Source organism: Zonotrichia leucophrys, chromosome 1 (assembly GCF_028769735.1).
Source record: "Zonotrichia leucophrys gambelii isolate GWCS_2022_RI chromosome 1, RI_Zleu_2.0, whole genome shotgun sequence".
Lineage (NCBI taxonomy): Eukaryota > Metazoa > Chordata > Aves > Passeriformes > Passerellidae > Zonotrichia > Zonotrichia leucophrys.
This window is the reverse complement of record NC_088169.1, coordinates 10,913,621-10,930,746: the sequence shown is the minus strand read 5'-3', so window position 1 is coordinate 10,930,746 and position 17,126 is coordinate 10,913,621. Positions and strand designations below refer to the sequence as shown.

Sequence of the window (17,126 nt, the reverse complement as noted above, 5' to 3'; positions counted from 1 at the left end):
TAAATAATGTTAGTACAGCACAATCTTTGGCTTTTCATCTAAGAGTTATCCATTAGGAAATCAGAATTTGTTATCAGGCACTCTGGAGAAATAAAGTTTAATCAAATACCCTGTGATTACTCTGCATGTAATATGAAGAAAAACAACCATGCTATTTGTGACTTCAATACAGTGTTCTAAATCAGGGGACATTTAAATGATACATTTAAATGTATCATTTCAACTACTGATAAATCAAGCACACTATTTACACCATTTAAATTTTGCAATTAATGACAGATTTACTCACATTTTTATTAATTTTAGTAGTTAATTTTAAATAGTATCCTGAGTTATAATAAATGTAAGAATGTTTACTACATCATATCGTAATAATGTCAATATAGTAAAGAAAAATACTCCTTTTACCTAGTAGTTATTCTTTAGTTATATACCTCTGCTGTCTAATTTTTTTTCTGAGGGGACTGATTTTCATAGCAACAACTAAGTTATTCCAAGTTATTTTGCTCCTTTCTGCATAGATGCTCAAATATTACAGTTTTCTACCTCCCACACGCAGAATAATTCCAAAATACTAATAAATTTTAATTTAATGTTAAATCTGGCTGGGAACAGGGTGGAGAAAGGAAAGGAAATATAGGCAGTAATCTCTGGGTTTACCCATGGATGGATCAAGCCTGTGATCCTACAGACTGGTTTGTGTACCAAAACACAGGAATGCAAAACATACACCGTGTGTACATAACTAGTAAAAAATATTTTTGGCCATTTTCCTTTAGCTGGGAATGGAGTTACCATTGTTCATAGTAGACTACACAATGCTATGGTTTCAATTTACAGATAAAGAGCGTTCAGAGCAAACCAGGTATTACTAAAATGTGATCACACAAAATCAAGACCTTCTATTTTTCCCTTTGCTCTACCTTCCCAAAACCAGTGGGGGACAGATGGGCAAGAAACTTGGGACAGGTGACCCAAACCAGTAAAAGGGATATCCCACACCACAAAACTTGCTCAGCCATAAATATCCGGGTAAAAGAAGGGAATGAGTTGAGGGGGGTTGTTTGTCTGGAAAGGTATCCCCTGCTTGAAGAGTGGCTTTTGCATCACTTGTTTTTCTGTTCTTCTTAACTCCATGTATTAAAAGAGTCTCTACTTTGACTCAAGAGTTTTTTAGCTTCCATTTTTCCTATTCCCTTCCCTGTCCTGGTGCAACAGGGGGTGAAGCAAGCAAATAGCTGCTGGGTGCTCAGCTGCTGGCTGGGGTCCAGCCACCACACCCCTACACCTTATTCTGCAAGCACACAGATATTACTTAAATCCCTATTCCAAATTTAACACTAGGCATAGGATGCACAAGCTCATACAGCAAATTTAGCTAAGAGAACACTGCAGTGACCACAAAGTTGTCTGTTTTGACTGTCTAAAAAAGCTTGGCAAGAATGTGTCACACATATACTACACAGACTAGAGTGTAAAAAGATTATTTGGTAAGAAAACTTTTTAGGACAAGGAGAGGAAATAAATGTATCCAAGGGAATACCTTCCTCTCAAACTTTTCTTTTTTCCTTTTTATTTTTCTCTTTTAATTTGGCTAAAAGTTCTAAGCACACCTGCAATGCTGAGAGCAGTACATTATGTTCACATAATCACTTTTTGTTTGGTGATACAATATTCTATATATGGGAACATACTTTTAATCAGTTAGGACTCCTCTGGGCAAGAACATGAATATTTACAATTACTCCTTGAGGAATGTCACAATATTGTCTTATCCCTCCTGAGAAAACCTCTGACATCATTAATAATATCTTAGATAGTCAATTTCATCCAACCTTTCAGTTGTATAATCCAGGAGGGTATTTTCAAGTTAACCTACCAAGACAGTCTAAAATTACTATCTTGGCTTCATCTCTAGAGGTAGGACTCTCAATATAAGACAGACAGAATTTTTGTTAGCTTGTTTTTGTGGTTTTTGGTGTTTTTTTTTAATTTTTTCATTTTTTCATTTTAAAAACCAAACACTCCAGCACTCATAAGAGTTTGAAACAACATCACATCTTAACACCTGGGTTGAATTTACATGCTGCCTGTGTAGGGAACATTCAGCATCTCTCTCCACGCATTACAGATGGCAAAAATTTGAACCCTCTGAGAAAAGAAATTTATAAGATTTAGTATGTCACTGTCAGATTTCTTATCCATTTTCTTAGTATTGTACATAAAGCAGACAGCACAGATTCCAAGACAATTTATAAGTATATGGCCACCTACTGCAACTCGGTTCTGATCAGCACCAACTTAATTAAAATAAACTCAAAAAGCTCTCTCTACTCCAACAGCAATTTAACTTTCCACATTTTCACTTTGTTGAAAGATTATGTTGCTATACACATTTCAGTAGCTCTGTCACTAGAATAACAGTGTCATAATGTCAGATTGAAGCAGCAGCTTCTCAGTGCTATGTGTCAGGATGTTTCACTGGGTGCATTTATGTGGCAATACTGCCATGTGTGATTGTGGAAAATAATATAGTCTAGAAGATTAATAATTGTGGTAAGTGGGAAACAGCTTTTGAAAATCCCTGAAACAACACTAAAACTGATTTTCAAATTACAACTGTTATTAGCTTCATAAGGAATTTTAAATACAGGAGTGAGTAGGTATGAAATAGTAAAGAAAAAATATGAAATGGAATACTGATTCTCTGCCTTCATTTGTCCTCTCCATATTGTTCAAATAATACCAAGGGAGATGGAATTTTTTCTCCTATCTGCAGCTTGGGTCTTGCCTGAAAGGGAGGAAACCCATGGAAAAATAACTAGCATTTCTCACTTTTCTTCCGGAAGAATACAACATGTTTTCAAAGAAGTTAGAATTAAGTAGAACATGCTGAACTTTATCTAGCCATTCACTGATCAGCTCAAACAGCACTGGTCTTAGATTAGTTTATGACACAACCATGGCGAGCCAAAATTGAAAAGATTGAAGACTTCAATGGAGAAGTTTGCATAGTAAAAATCAAACTTTTTATTGAACATAGAGTAATTTTTTCTTTACCAACAGTTCTTACCTATCACTAGCAGAAACACAAGCAATAAAAAAAAAGGGAAAACAAACCTTGGAAAACAAAACATATTTCCAAGAAAAGTAAAGTAAAAAAAGAGACTTCTTATATCCCTTCTGACCCCCAGTTACATAACTTACAACAGAACTAGTTCAGCCAGAGCGAGAAAATTTACACTATGTATAGTATACTATATATTATGGACAAACAAATCCTGACAGACCTCTATGCAGAGATTAAAGTCATGGATAAGACAAGCCATAGTTTGTGATTATTGTAGACAGAAAATAGTCATAGACCATGAAATTTATCATCTCCATTTCAATAGAAAAGCTGTGTTTTTTACTTTACCTGTTTATACAAGAATACCTCATATATGTTTTCAGAACTCTCAAAATTGAAAAACATCAGGAGAGAGTAACTGACATATGACCTAGTGATTTGCTAAAAAAATTATTCTTTTCATACCTCTTCACCCCATTGCTTTTGCATTTATTTTTCCAGTAAACTAATGAAGAATTTTTTTTTTTTGCTTCTGTCCAGGACCCCTTTCTGATGTCATTTTCTTTCCCTCCTCACTCTAGCACCCTGAAGCAGAAACAGCTGCAGTAAAGTGCTCATTTGTAAGGCAGTCACCTGGCCTAAGTTCAACGATTTTAAAGAAGCAAGGAGGAAGATAATGAATGCCACCTGTTCCCACTTCAAAATCCTGATTACAGGAGCAGCGGAGAAAAGAAAAAGAGCCCCAACAAATTTGGAAAGAGGTAAAGCTCTCTCTGATATCCACCTGGAGGAAAAAGATTTAAAGAAGTAAATGCGGAAAGGTCTTTGTGATCTGGACCCTTAAGAAGGGAGAGTTTCAACTGTTGAAGGACTGACCTCTCTTCATCAGCAAAATATTTTCATTTCTGTATATTCCTAGGGTGATGATGCCACTCCACAGCTGTTGCCTTGTTGTTTTCAGTTCAATTCAGAACATACCATTCAAGAAATCATCTGCCAAGCTTAAATCCTGAAAATTCACCCTCTGGGCTCACTAATGTGCCCTTGGAGATTTGCCAGGTGACCTGTGTTCCACTGCTTCTTCCACTCAGTATTGAAAGCAATTGCTAAAGAGCCTAAATGTCCATGGAGACATGGTGATTACAGAGATGGAAAAATCTACCTCAAGTAACCCCTAAATGAAATGACAGAGAAAGAGCATTAGAAAAATTGGATCCAATCAAAATAGCAAGCTGAAAGCTAGGGATTGGTGGGATAGAAGACTATGAGAAATAAAGCTTCCCACTGCTCTCCCAGCATACTATGTGGTCAATGCTTCATGAAAGTCTCTTACTTTATCTCAATCCATTTAAGGATGTACTTTAAAAATTCATCCAGATGCAAATTTCACATTACTGTCTGAACCGCTTTAAAAAAAAACAAAACAACAACAAACCAAAACAGAAAGCCACCTGATCATCACTGCAAACGTTATAAAACAGGAATAAAAATATCACCACCCATAAAGGAAAGGAATTGGTTTGAAAAATAAATAGATTTTATGCCATAACAAAATCTACCCTCATTTTAAGAGAGTCTAAATATTATGAAAAAATCTTTGGGTAGCATCACTATTTCAGTGTTGGAGAGATTTTTGGTGTTTGGGGTTTTCTGTTGGGTTTTGGACGTTCTTTTTCATGTTCTTGGTTTGGTTTTTGTAGAAGTCTAGGAATAGAGCTAAAATTAGGGAATAGTGCACATACCAGGCACCAGGTCCACTGCATGAATTAAATATCCTACCTGATTTTCAAACTATACCTATCCTTCCTTGTGACTAACTCTGCTTCCATTCCTGCCAATACAGAGGAATAAAGTCAGAGGATGAAAATGAAAAAAAAAGAAGAGAGTACCTGGACAAAACTTTATGGAGGAAATAGACAAGAAAGAAGTGGAACAGGAGAACTGGACACATAGGGAATTATGACCAAAAAAAAGGATAGAAACTGGAAAAATTGCACAGGAAAACAGAGGAGCTAAATTCACAGATGTTTGTCATCAGAGTGTTCATCATTCTATGCAAATAAATCACAAACTATTTATAAAGCATAGGATGTGTGAGACACCAGGATTCTCTGAGAACTCATGTAAATCACTCTTGGACAACTTTTCTTCAGTGTACATTAAAACTGTCTTCTTTAGGCACTAAATCTAAGATACTCTGACACCCAAGTCTCTAATGTACCTGCATCTTAGAGTGATTGAATTAGGCTCCTTAGAGAAGGTTTTTTTATTATTATAGGATACAGTTAGGAGCCCCTGAGCACGGAATGTCCTAGTGTGCCTATTCAATTGATTCCATCTGGAATTTTGAAGGACAATTCAGTGTTCCCACACACTAAACATGAAATGCAAAGTCAACAAAAATCAAAAATCATTGGTTCATCTTAAAAATTGCTGTATCAGGGCTTTGGAGGAAAGGAGGAAATGAAACTCTTGCAGAGAACTTAGTGATTTAAGTCCAGAAGATGACTGGTGTGTCTTGGAGACTTGCCTCCAGGAATCTGACTGAGCACTTGCCATTTCCCAGATAAGTGCAGTAACTACTGGGCAAGAGACAAGACTTCTGTGGAGTAATTCTTCACTTCTATTGAAAATAGGCTCACTGTGCAGAAAGCTATGCAAGATTTATGGCAGCAGACAGAAGAAGAGTAAAAGCAGGCTTGAATTTTGCAGCCCTGAATTACAAAACCTGAATAAAGTGTATAAATTCCAGTAAGCAGGAAATGAATGTTCATCTGGTGAACTTTGCTCCGAACTGAACACAGCAGTGCATAAAATCTGACACAGGACACAGAAATTTGTCTAGAAAATCCCAGTCTGGTTTACTGGCAACAGCACTCCCCAGCCAGGGACTCATCCTGAATAAATTCCTCTGCTCAGACTTCTGAATAAATTCCTCCAGAGAAGGACAAAAATGAATTTCTGATTACTGATTTCAGACACCAGATATTACATGGTCCTGCAGAGAATGCAATCTGAATATCTGAGTATCAGATACCCTAATCAGGGAACAGACAGTCTGCTATTGTTTCTAGGTGGAAAGACATTGTGGAAAGATGACTGGGGGTAAAATCAGAGCCAATGGAGAAGTTATATTCACATCCTAAGAGAGGTTACAATGGTATCTTAATTTTAGGGAAAAATACAGTTGTGGCTTCCTAGATGGAATGAAGTTGGTGTGTCTGAAACCTGTTCTGGGGTGATTCCCCACACAGTGGGATTGTCTTTCAGTGTTTCCCATTGTCTTGGGATTTCAGAGCCCTCCTCACCATCTTGCCTTTATTCCCAGCTGCCACAAGGAGCAGCATGTGGAAACAGTCACCATCTTTTTCTGGAAAAGCCACATGTACATGACCTGCAGGGAGTGTCTGTCATCTTCTTGTCCCATCTGCCACGGGGAACTAAGTCAAGGGGGTGACCCATCTTTTTGTGAGAAAAACACCTTCTCTTCCTGTATACATTTTGTTATCATTATTGCTGTTGTTGCTGTGTATTTCTTATTCCATTGCTGTTTGCTTTCAATAAATTTTGATCCCAATCCAAAGTCTGCTTTTGTTCCTCCCTTGCCAGAGAGGGCAGAAGGAAGGGAATGCTTTATTTGGAGTATAATTTCTGGATGGTGTTTAAACCACTGCACAGTTAAAAAGTTCAACTCCCTAATAACTTTAGCAGTCAGTGGCCTTGCAGGACCGTCCCCTTTAAGAGACAAGCATATACTTAAGGCATCAGTACTAAGAGAAAAAGGTTGGGAGGTTTATCACATTGGGAAAAGCAGCCCTGCTTTAGAAGCAGCAGTGGCAAGAACTGGGTTTTTTAGATATATTGGCTTGCACATCTTCCTTAAGAGAACCCCCAGAGAACTCTAAATCTCTAGAGGTAGAATTTTGTACAGCATAGACTAGAAGAAGGCAACTTCTGAGAGAGGCTAAAAACTCAAATCAGCTGGTGGAATAACATGAAAGGTTTTAAAAACAAAGGCCAGCTTCTCCAGCTGTGTCCTTGTGAGGCAAAACCATACTTTCAATTCAACAGCTGTAAGAGGCTTTCAACAAACACCACATTTTCCCCCTCTAAGCACTCACAGGAAAACCTCCTTCTCCCTCTGGGAGAACTTCAAAGGCTTAGTTTTGGTTCTACTCCTTGCTCTCCTCAAAAGTTTCCAAGCCTGTACTCCTTGAGACTATCTTGTTGGTATACAGACTGAAATTCCAGAAAAGGATCTGAGCTGTTAATATTTGGTTGTGCTGTGAAAAGCTCTCCCTCCATGAGAGGATTTAGTAGGACACAAATCGCAGCACCCAGGTCAAAGCAAAGAGTCAGTCATTTAAAAGCATGCTGAAACACCCACAGAGGGAGCAGCCAAACCCCACACACACCAGACAGACTGTCCTCAAGCCCTGTACAGCCATCTGTCACAGTGAAAAGCTGCTTTTCCCACCTGTGGCTGTGGAGGAGAGCGTTGAAAGCCAATCCATCAGACCAGCTCGTGGTGAAATTGGTAACGTTGACCTGCGGGTACTTGCGAGTCGATTGACGGACCCAGCTCAGCAGAATCATCTCACTGTTTGTCTGCTGCAGCCCAGCCATGATGTTTTTCATTACATCTTTGACCTGCAATAAAAGACAGAATTTGATAAATGATTGAACTTATTAAAAGCTGACTCTTTCTTTTCCTGAAATGAAAAACCTTCAGTTAAATAAGTTTCAGCCCTAAAGAAAAACTGCTAAGTAATTAAAGAACATACTTGTCTCCTCAATATAATGGCAGCAATCAATTCTGAATGCTTAAAGACAACAGCTACTGACATGCATGAATTCATTCATCCCTGTGCCACAGGTGAAGCAGGGACAGAGAAAACACATTTGTTAGCATCACTTGTGGTAACAGAGTTCTTTCAAACTGAGTATTTCTCCTTGTGGTTTTCTTTGATCTGGAAATACATCCTAAGTTAATATAAGGCATTACAGCAAAAGTTGATAAAATGATGAATAGCATAAACAGTGGATCATGTTTTTGACTTAAAGATGCAAAATATATTTGCATACATGCCCTTGGATGAAAAATCAATTTATTGCATGCATTAAAAGAGTATTGCATATGTTTCAATTTTATTATTTTAATGAAGTTAATATTCCTTTTTCACTAGAGAGAGTTTACCAAGCTACAGTTATTATTTTGCAAAAAGCCTAAAGGCTTTTATAAATATTATCCTGGAGTTTGACATAATGCAGTAGATTTTTTATTTCCTATCAATTTTTCTACTAGTTAAAGAGCACATAAAACTTCTATTAAGAATTATTTTCCTGTAAAGCAGCACCTTTTAAATCATTTCTTTCGCCATATATCTTTCAGAATAGCAGCCCTTTTAAATTATTCCCTAAGATATAATTTAACTATAAAGTTGCTTATTGCTGCTTATTCACTTAGGGAATATTGCATTTCATTATCATTTTCCCCTTGAACTGCTCTGCTGCCAGTATCAGTCATTCAAAGAATAACATTAATGGCAGAATCTACTTTATGATAAAGTGAGGACCACTTTGAAGCTGTAAAAATTGTAAGATAATATGCAGAAGCTGTAATCTGAAAGAACAGTCAACAAAAACAATGACAATTCATTACTGTGACATTGTAGAAAAAAAACAGAGGTAACCTTTTATTGCTGGGTACAGTAAATTGCTCACTAGTTTTACAGTAATTAATTCATTCATTTGATTTTGTGAAGATATGAATTACTGAAATAACACTTTGGGTTTGCATCTCAGATGCATATTGACCAAAGATTATCAGTGCCTCTAATTTTCGTTTTGAGCATTAGGTGTAAACTTTACATTATATGTTATTAATTTCTAGGATGGAAGGAGAAATTTATCCTCTAAATTTCATGGGACATGTTCCTGACTTCAGTCTTAGATTTTAATTTGCACCAATGAAAATTAATAAAAATTAATTCAGATATGAATAGTTTTTATTGTTGTCTCCATTTTTACATCAGGAGACAGAAAATAAAGTGTAAGAAAATTAGGAAATATACTCTTTATTTTTGCTTCATATGTCTGACTGGGTGTTTTGCATTTCTTGACATTTTTAACATCTTTATTTTTGAGAGATGCCAAAGTTGATTTACATAATGTAGCAAGAAGATGTGATTTGGCCTCTGTATTCCCAGACACTTTCACTACTAGAAAAATACAGAATCTTGTGTTTTACAATAATCTGGATGCTGAAAAAGAAGAAAACTTTTGCAATTAGCATCTGTTGCACCAAACATAAGCAATAAGAAAGACTAGAAAGTACTAAAGTTAAGGAGACTTGTCCAAGCTAAGATTTCATTGTTCATTTTGTTTTTTATCATATGCTTATAGATTTTTCTGAATATTATAGCTTCTGAACAATGCAACACACATCTGGGTTAAAAGATAACTGAATGAATGCAGAAACACCATATTTAGAAATAGAAGAGTTCATAATACAGATTATGTGTTTGAGCTGATATCAAAGAGAAAGGAGTTATGTCTATGAGCAGAGATGATTAGACAAAATTAGTAAAAACTGGGCCATCAGGAAGGCAATTATTTGGAAGAAGCCAGGTAATAAGTCCAAATCCAGCATTTATTTTTACTTTTCCATAAATGAGTACAAAACAGCTTCAATCTCACCTTGTTGAGTTAAATATGCTTACAGTAGATAAAGTTTTGTTCTCCTTTTCCGTATTTCTTTGCAACAATAAAGACTGTTACATTTATGATTTTTTGTTACATCCTAGGGAAAGTCAGACATTTAAAATAACAGAGTAAAAGGGTCTGACCTCATCCTGAATGCTGAGGCCCTTTCCTCTTCAGTGAGAATTGGTGGATAACTCCACTTTTACAGCTGGAGCCACCCTGTCCACCTGAGTGTCCTGAGGGGCATTTCCATCCCAGCCCACCTGGCACCTTGGCAGCACCATGCCATGCCATGCCATGCCATGCCATGCCATGCCATGCCATGCCATGCCATGCCATGCCATGCCATGCCATGCCATGCCATGCCCTGCAGCACAGCACCACGCTGTCTGCAGGATGGCTGGGTCCTGAAGCAGGATCGGTGCCTGAGCACAACAGTGCTGGCTGATATTCTGGTGAAAAGGAAGCTTTTTGAAGGCTTCTTGGTTAAGATGTACTGCTGGAAAAGTGGCACACAGAGATGTGTTCATGTCAGCCTGAAGAGCTTCCAGACAAACTCCCTCAGCATCCAGGCTCAAATGCTGCAGCTATTTCAAAGTACCTCTGCTTCTTGCTGCCAGGTGATGAGTTGACCTCTGCTACTCATTTCTTTTTTACCTCTCCTTTCTAATGCAGTGTATCCTGGCAGGACACAAAGCTTTCAGGTGTAGGAAACTCTGACTTCCAGAGAACAGATATTCTTGTTCTTCCTGGGGAATGGACATGTGCTATGGCAAAGGGAAAATATTAAATTTTTATAGAAGGAGGGGAAAGGACAATGCAGACATCACTGAGATGGCTTCAGAAATGCCAGGCTGCCAAAAGGAAAAGCTGTGGACAGAATGAGAGCACTGCTGTTCTTGTCACCACATGAAGACAGTGGCCAAAAGCAGCACAGCCAGCCCTGGCTCACAGCACCAATGGACCTTTGATCTTCCCACTGCAAGGCCATGTCCTGGAATCTGGGCATGTGGTGCTGTGTGTTTAAGATGAAAAGGAACACAGCATGATCTCAGGCTCACACCACATCTCTTTCACCTAAAACCAACACTCAGGCATGTAACATTTTATAAGACTGGCACTTGGCTTCAGTATGCCAGACCCTAGAAAAGAGGGAGGGAAGAAATAATCTGAAAAGAAAACTGTTCTCAAAGCAAGAATTTTTCATTTTTCTTAATAAAATAGGAACCTTACATCTCTCTGAGAGAATCACTTAGCATTTTTTACTCACTAGATCTCAAGTATTTTGACTGCATAGATTACATTTTTATAGCTAGAACCACTAAACTCTTTCCAAGTACATTTGATAGAACATTTTTAAGGACATTTTCATAGATATTCAAGACACCTATCAAAGTAAAGGATATTCTTTGTTCATTGATTTAAGGAGGACTGACAGAAGCATTTCATTTCCATAATCAAAAATCAAAAATAAAATGGTAATTCATATTAAAATACTGACGTGCATAATAACCCTGATGATTTTAGTAAGTATCCAAACGAGGCTGTCAGGCTGTTGAAATACTCCCCTCTGAAATATTTTCTTTATGTATAGATCTATCATTTTATTACTTTTCTCAGAGAAAGTCAAGACTTGGGCCACATTTTTTGCTAGGAGTTTTCTTTCATGCTTTACATGAAAATAAATTCACTACTAAAAACATAACAAAACACTTTACACACTGTCATATAGAATGTTTTCCCACTCTTAAGGAATTTCATTAAATATAACAGTTCACAAATTTATAGTTTTCCTCGGTTTTTACTTAAATGTCAATGCTGTTGTGAGGCTGGGATCACAGAGCTGGGAGAAAGAGGGCAGCAGCTTCAAGGAAACAGAGTCTGATGAATTCAGTACCATAAAGAGCTTTGGGAGCAGGTGCTAAACTGAGAACAATGGCTCAATTTCAGGTAAAATTTTAATAATAATCTGAATAAGACAGGCTATGTAAGAACACAATTACCACAGGGGATACAGAAAGCCATATTTCCACCGCTCAGATGCACTGCCTCTACCACCTCAACCCCTGCCTCTCCTCAATGGAACTGCTGATATCCATTTGGATTGCTACTTGTCGCAGTCATATTTTCTGGAAAAATCCCTTTTCCCAGGATCCTTCTCCTGGGAAGTTGAGAAGCCTCAGAGAAAAAAGAAAACAATACGATCTCATATGCTTCTCCTGTGTTTTGCTGCTTTGGAATGTGTTTGGAGATTGTTTATCCAGCTGGTGATTGTTCCATTGGTTTCATGTGAATTGTTTTGACTTATTGGCCAATCAGGGCCAAGCTGTGGGAAACTCTGGAAGAGGTCATGAGTTTTCATGATTATCTTTTTAGCCCTCTGTAACTATCCTTTCTGTAGTATTCTTTAGTATAGTTTAGTATAGCATTCTTTAATATAATATAGTATCTTAAAATAATAAATTAGCCTTCTAAGAGCATGGAGTCAGATTCATCATTCCTTCCTTTGTCTGGGAACCCCGCAAATGCAATAGGTACTGGCACTGTTCCTTTCAAGCACCTTTCTTCTATCATCTCTTTACTTAAACTATTTTTCTACAAAGAGATTAAAATTTTTGTGAGACCATCAAGTTGTCATATGTAAGTAAAATTGTGCCCTTGTATGGTCCTGCCTGCAGGACATGAAACTGGAAAAGCTTCTTGCCTGTTTATCTACAACAACACAAGTCTTCACACAAACAATAATCTCATGTCTTCTCACGTTTTTTTGTTTTAGATGTAGAAAGATGAATTTCCTCTAAGTGACTCTTCTCAAGGTCTGCAAAAGCAGGACTGCACCAAAAAACAAAAACATGCACAAACATGCACTAAATTAAATAGCACCAAAAAACAAAAACATACACAAACATGCACTAAATTAAATAGCCTGTGCATTCCTATTCATTTGTCTTTAGGCCTTCCACAGACCACAAACAAATGTGGTAGTCTTGGTATTTTACCAAGAGGAGACAAGCGGCAGATAAGTTTGGTGGCCCTGACTCTGTATTAACAACTTACTATGTTTCCAGCCACTTCTTGCCAGGGATAATCTGGGATAGGGAAACCAACAAGAATTTGGAAGAAGAATTTCTTAAGAAATTTACAGCTTTGTGTCACCATAAGTCCTGTCAGTATGTAAGATCATACCTACCTATAAACAGGGCAGAAAAATCACAAATATATTCTAGATCATGCAATTAACTTCAAAATGTGAGAGAAAATCTGGAGAAGAATGGACTTTCTCCACAGAGTTGTAAATAAGCAAATTTACTTTGAACTCTTCCAATATTTTGAGGGAAATAGGAAGCAAACTAACGGCTCTGAGTGTTTTGGTTTTTTTTAATGAGAAATGCCAAATATAAATATTTTTTTTAATTAATCATCATTTAGCAACAACAACAGTGTTATTATTTAATAATGGGTCCTTGTTGTCAATCAGGTTTTAGCTACTCTTTAGGAAAAAAAACTAAAATTGAATTCTAGACAAATTGGAATCTTATTTAAAGAAATTTAAATACCTACCATCACAGTTATCACCAGGCTCAAGATGAAGCTTGAAATGTATCATTTTTGCACTGCTAACAAAAGTTTTTTGGTTTTTACATGGCTGCTGTCAAAAAGCTCATCAGGCTACACCAGAACCTGTGTCTTCTGTGTGTCTGTGCAAGTACATGTTAAAAGGAATGGTGGGAATGGTTGAAAAGAAATTAGTAAGTACACAGCTAATACTAAAGCACACCTTTAACACTGCTTCAGGATAAAATATGAGGAAAACAAAATATTAATTTGAACATGATTAGTCATCTCAGTCCATAATTTCTTCAAATTAAAACAGAGTGATTCAAGGATTTTTGGTAAAAGTTTTATAGCTAGGTATCATATTCCATCTGCTCTTAATAAGCTATTTAGATCAATTTTATGCAATTAAACTGGGAATATTGAAACAGAGACAAAGGAAGCAGTGAGTTAACAATCTGCAGCTTTTCTCTGTTGCTATTGTCCTGTAAAATGAGAATAAAATTGTTCCCTACTCAGATGAATGATACACATCTTATTTTTGATAAGAGTGCTTCAGTTTTCAAGTCTTTTAAGCTTTGTTTCCCACCACCTTTTCTTTTTATTCTATAAAACACTTGTGGATTATTGCTTGGGGAAAAGACTATGGACAGACTCTTATCCCAGATTCATACGAACACAGGGATTCAGAACATCTAGATGATAGATCTTTTTGAATTTTGATTTTACTGTCATTTCAGAATTTTTTTAGTTAAGTGTCCTCATCTACTATGCTGGTTTTTATGTGATCCATTTCATATTTCTCCAAAGAGAAAGGAAGCTAAATGAGCCACATCTGCTTCAATAAATAGGCAGTCTAGCAGCTTTATAATGTTCTAAAAATAATTCTTGGCAGGATGGGTCAGCAGGAAAAAAGCAACTGGTGTGATTATTTCATTAAAATGGAGAAGTCCCTCTTTCTAAGATACCAAAAAGAAATCCACATTGGCTTTGTCTATCCATTTTTGTTAGGATAACTCATATATATCATCTATAATATCTGACCGTGATATTACAAAAAAAGTCAAAAAAGTTTCTGCTAATCTTGTAAAAACTATTTTTTCTTCTTAACATTGTCAATATCCTTGATAATATGTTAACAGACTGCCATAATATTTTCTGATTTAGCACATTTAGCAGTGTCTATGCTTACTTTGTAGGTTGTTGCTAGATAACAATGGAGAAAAGATCAGTGGAGTAAAGGTATTTCGTTAGGAAGTAATGAGCAGTGCCACTCACCTGCCAGTGGAGGATTATATTCCAGATCAATCCAAGGGTCAGCTTATGATTTCCATCCACAATATCTGAGCTCCCTATATTTACCAAATCAACCTATTATAGAAAAAAAAAATAATTGTTAAATATTAATAACAAGCATAAGAGGCTGGAAGGAGATGAAGGGATAGGCTAAGGTAAATATCCCATTACTTTTCTGTTGTTCCACAAACATACAACTCACACTTTATAAATGATACTATTAATGTTCTGGAAAAAACCAGCGGTGATCTGGAGTTCCTATAATTCCTATAATTCCTATAATTCCAGTTACAGCATGTTGTGTGAAATATAAAGGGAAAAGCAATAGTTATAATAACTCAAATATTTTTCATATGAAGCTTCTGCAATTACAAATCACACAGACAGAAAAACTACTGTACTCTGCTTTGTACTGCCTTACATAATATAATTTTCTGAATGTTAACACACGCACATCTAGGCATTGTAAGAACCTACAAGCCCAAGACATTATATATTTAAATTAAAATAGGACTTAATTTTCCTTAATTCAATGCCATAATGTATAAAGAAATATACAGGATGTGCTCTGGCATACAGATAAAGAAGTGATTGTGATCTAACAAGTCTTTTCCACAACAGTTCATCCAGTAATGTTGTTTTCCATAATTGCATCATGTATTTGCAATTTCATAATGCATCATTATTTACCACCATGGAATTTTCCTTCCTCCACATGGGAAATGATCCTTCACCCTCCCCCACTTTTTATACTATCTGAATAAGGAAGCCAAACTCAGGGTTATAAATGGAAAACTATAAGCTGTTCTGCATATTTGGATAGAATTATGACTCTAAAATTGGCATCCTTGCTGTTTCATAGATGCAATTTTTCATGGTCAGAACCGATGGTTTTTATTGCAAAGCGCCCCATTCCTTCACAAACTACATTCTGCAGTCTCTAGTGCAGTTCTGAAGTTATTTGATGTTGCATCTGCAAATTTAATAAAGTTTTCACCCTCAAAACAAGATGCTTTATTTTAATTTTTGGGTTCTTTTTATTTTCAATGCATCTATATATCAGTCATTTTTACAAACCACAAATCAGATATTTTATCAAGAACTCTAAAACTCTTAAAGAGCTCTTTTCTTAAAGAATTCCACATTTTGTACTAAAAGCACATGAGACTGGCTATCTATTCTAACCATCAATGTCTTGGAACATTTCCCAGATGGAACTTAGACTTTACATGCTAAATTTAAAATGGAATCCCCTGCAGCAAGTGACACCCTACAATTAGAGTTTATTAGGGCAGTGCCTGGGTATTCTACAGACCAAATACATTCTTGGAAGGGGAAGCCTGGACACACAGAGCCCATATCTGTTTTACTGAGGCAGAGGAACATTGCCCAGTTTGCCAAAGACAGGTCTAAGGCTATACTGGGGAAAACCCCTACCCCTCACATCCCCCATGCTCCTCCCTCAGTAATTTCACTTTTCTATGGGAAAAAAAGCTGTGAAATGGATTGACTGGAAGCAGCAGCATTGTTCAGTGTTACCACCCAGAACCTCAGAGCAAAGATGGAACATATCAGCAGAAAAATCTGGACTAGTCACAGGCTTTAATTCACCTTAGAACCATTGATTTTGCATCCTGGATGTCCCAGAGAAATAATTTGTCAAATTACTGAAGCTTAAGGAAGCTATTTCAGAACCAGCTCTTTTGCTTTCATACAAGACACAGTATATCTTTACATGTACTGTACCAATTTTTACATAGTTTATAAGGTTTTCATTAAATGGATATAATGGCCACTGGATGACCACTTCACTTTCTAAAATATTGCTTCTTCTTCTATCTTCTAAAATTGGAATACTCTTTGTTTTCTTACTAGATTTGAAAGAGACTTTCCAGATTTGTGTTCTGGAAAATAAGTGAAGAGCACACCAGTGGGTTTATTGAAAGGTACTGAGTACTTCAAAAAGTATTTTCTATGACTTTTGTAACCAGTTATGCAATCAAAACCTTCTTGTATAGTTTAAAATAATGTACTGATGATTTTTTTCCCAATAATGTCAAATGTTGCACATTTTGAACACTTAGAAACTTTTCCTTCTATTTATTTACATCAAATACCATTAAAAAAATCAAGCTGGAGGTCTTTATGTCAATCTTGTAGGGTCACTTTTATTTATGAACAAATCTTTAGGTGGATTACCTTAAATTTATAAAATCAATAACTTTATTCAGCACTTGAAATCAAGCATTACTGACCTTCTGCAGCTATCAAGAAATCCAATATAATATACAGCACAGAATACAGATATAATATAATATACAACACAGAATCTTTGTTTTGTCACCTCTTACTTTTAAGCAAGTATATTTTTTTTATTTATTTTTTGAGAAGAGTTATGACAAAAATAGTGGGCAGAAAAAATGTCTGCTAAAATTACGGGTCGATTAGAATGCCTGCATAAGGAAGACAATATGAGAATATTTACTCAATAATGATTCAC

General features: G+C 36.4%; 1 protein-coding gene across 10 annotated transcripts in view; it reads right to left on the bottom strand.

Annotated features, from left to right (window-relative positions):
* DMD (dystrophin) overlaps positions 1-17,126 on the bottom strand; it is a 1,046,893-nt gene that overhangs the window by 769,262 nt on the left and 260,505 nt on the right. For all 10 annotated transcript variants that reach the window (XM_064706931.1, XM_064706854.1, XM_064706864.1 and 7 more), the window contains exons 5-6: positions 14,609-14,701; positions 7,548-7,720 (exon numbers count right to left, since the gene is read on the bottom strand). In XM_064706931.1, coding sequence (XP_064563001.1) covers positions 7,548-7,720; positions 14,609-14,701 — 266 coding nt within the window. The remainder of the gene's footprint in view (positions 1-7,547; positions 7,721-14,608; positions 14,702-17,126) is intronic.